Source organism: Anopheles merus, unplaced genomic scaffold (genome assembly GCF_017562075.2).
Source record: "Anopheles merus strain MAF unplaced genomic scaffold, AmerM5.1 LNR4000008, whole genome shotgun sequence".
In the NCBI taxonomy this organism is placed as follows: domain Eukaryota; kingdom Metazoa; phylum Arthropoda; class Insecta; order Diptera; family Culicidae; genus Anopheles; species Anopheles merus.
The window spans coordinates 55,732-57,872 of record NW_024427588.1 but is presented as its reverse complement, the minus strand read 5'-3'; the positions used below and the strand labels follow the sequence as shown (position 1 = coordinate 57,872).

Genomic DNA, 2,141 nt, shown 5'->3' with positions numbered 1-2,141 from the left:
TTAAGATCCATGAGAGGCGTTTTTTTCCCGATGATGTGCTCCGTAATTTGATTGGACGAAATCTTCATGCGTTCTTGCTGGATGATCCATTCCCGGGAAACATGTAACTCGGTGTGCGCTGTGATATTTTCCTTGCACCGTACATTTTTGGCAACCATGTGTGTGGTTGAAGTAAACTGAACCTGTAGGAATATTTAAAAATATGTATTAATACACCTCATAAGTAAATAAGTTTCAAAAGCCTACGTTTTTTCAATAGAAGAGAAAGCAAATGTATCATTAAATTTAAGAAGATTTTTATAATTTACCTTTTATGAATGCTCGTGCTGGTGAGTCCGCGATGAAAGCTCTAACGTGTATTTCGATTGGCTTATTGGCTATTACAATGCCATTATCCATCAACCCATTTAGCTCGTCGACTAGCGGACGCAGATATTCCTCAACACTCTTTGGTTTCGATTCACCAAAAAAGTTGCCAACCATCAATACTGGAACTTCCGGCATTTCTTGAATGCTCATTAATATGGGCCAAAACTGTTTTCGTGTGCTCTTGTGCAGTGGAAGTCCATCAATCGAAAAGTTCAACGAAAATTTGCTGACTCTTGGTGGTACATCGCTGTAAAGATACAAAATACAGAAAATAAAACATATAATATTAGTAAAAATTTACCATCGTATTTAAGACTATTGCTTTCTTACCGAAAGTGATCCTTGAGAACCGATCGTACCCCAGGGAAACAAAATTCTCCCCCTGCTATAGGGGGTACGATTCTTTTCCACATTGCCTTGTCTTAAGCAACGTGCGAGCATCTTTCGGCAGTTGGTAGTCCGTTTTTTTACGTAAAATTTCTAATAGTCCATTTAGCGCTTGATGTGTTTGGTATGTTTTTAATGCCCAATTTCGAATAAGCTCATCAAATGGTTCCTCCTCGTGTTGAGACTCTTGTGTACTGTGTATAGTTTCCTCAGCTTCATCGTAATCTTCGTTGACCTCTTCATATACTTTCATATCGTCGAATGCATCGATAGTAACCCAATCACTGACGTATTCTTCTTGCAAGATGTATTCATCAAATGGACAAGGATGGTTCTCTGCAATGAATAAATAAAAAAAAAGTATTATAAATGTGTTTAATTTGCATTGGTCACTAATTAAAATTTTTAATTTTGCACTTACCACAATGCGGGTGTTCACTGAACTCTACATTTGACGTAGCTGTCTGAATATTACTTGGCCCAGCTTCACTACTCTCTCCAAACAATTCAGCATCAAGCTTTTTATTATTGGCTTCTATGGATCTATACGTGGATCCTGACTTGCGCTTGTCTTTGGCCGACATTGTCGTGATTGAGTGAAATTCACGGCACGTTGAATATTTAAAATATACACTTGTATTATTCTGCACTTGTATTATAACAGTATTGCACAAAATTTATAACTGTACAGAGCACGCATAACAACACCGAGTGAAACGACTGCCCGAATCGTATTGACAGAAACAAAAATTGCGCGGGTTTTTATAAGACAGAAAAGAGGTAGGATTTACTATTTTCTTATGTAACGGACTATTTAGTACCTTTATTTTAAGGTACTTATGTAACAGGATAAACACTAGCAGGTGTAATGTTTAGATATTTACCCATTGAATCCTTGTATAAACCAGGGTAATACTTTGATTTTTAGCAACACCATTATGCAGATACACAGGTAAAGAAAATTATTATTACATTTCTCTTGGGCAATGGCTATTTGATCAAAAGAACAAATTAACAGAACAATCTGAACTCATTGGTTGAACTTCGATTCCATGCCAACTATTGAGTATGTGCTTTTTAGTCGGCACGTTTTTCCATACAAAAAAAAGAAATTTTTCTCGGCAGGCCATGAGATTTTTGTGAAATTAAAAAAAAAACCGGTATTCTGATACAAACTATTGAATTCTGACTGTAGTTCAACGCTTATTCGTTGGCATGCTTTTTAATTGAACACTTGATACTTGGTTGACAGTTCAATTTAAAAGCATGCGTTTGTATGGAAAACAGGGTTTGTTAAATTTCAAATTATTTATTAAAAGTTAACCATATGACTGGTCCAGATCGAACTATTTTATTTATTTTTTCTTTTGACTCAACAACCGGTG

The 2,141-nt window shown here is 35.9% G+C and overlaps 2 protein-coding genes across 2 annotated transcripts; both read right to left on the bottom strand.

Annotated features, from left to right (window-relative positions):
- Positions 1–525, bottom strand: LOC121600844. The gene is made up of 2 exons (XM_041929631.1): positions 309–525; positions 1–182 (listed from the first exon to the last, which is right to left on the bottom strand). Exons 1-2 carry the CDS (start codon positions 517–519, stop codon positions 1–3), a joined length of 393 nt encoding a protein of 130 aa, XP_041785565.1. The 5' UTR covers positions 520–525.
- A 229-nt stretch (positions 526–754) lies between these two features.
- Positions 755–1,468, bottom strand: LOC121600842. Its single transcript, XM_041929630.1, has 2 exons — positions 1,178–1,468; positions 755–1,092 (listed from the first exon to the last, which is right to left on the bottom strand). The coding sequence occupies exons 1-2, from the start codon at positions 1,338–1,340 to the stop codon at positions 755–757; spliced, it is 501 nt and encodes a 166-aa protein (XP_041785564.1). The 5' UTR covers positions 1,341–1,468.
- Between the last annotated feature and the right edge of the window lie 673 nt (positions 1,469–2,141).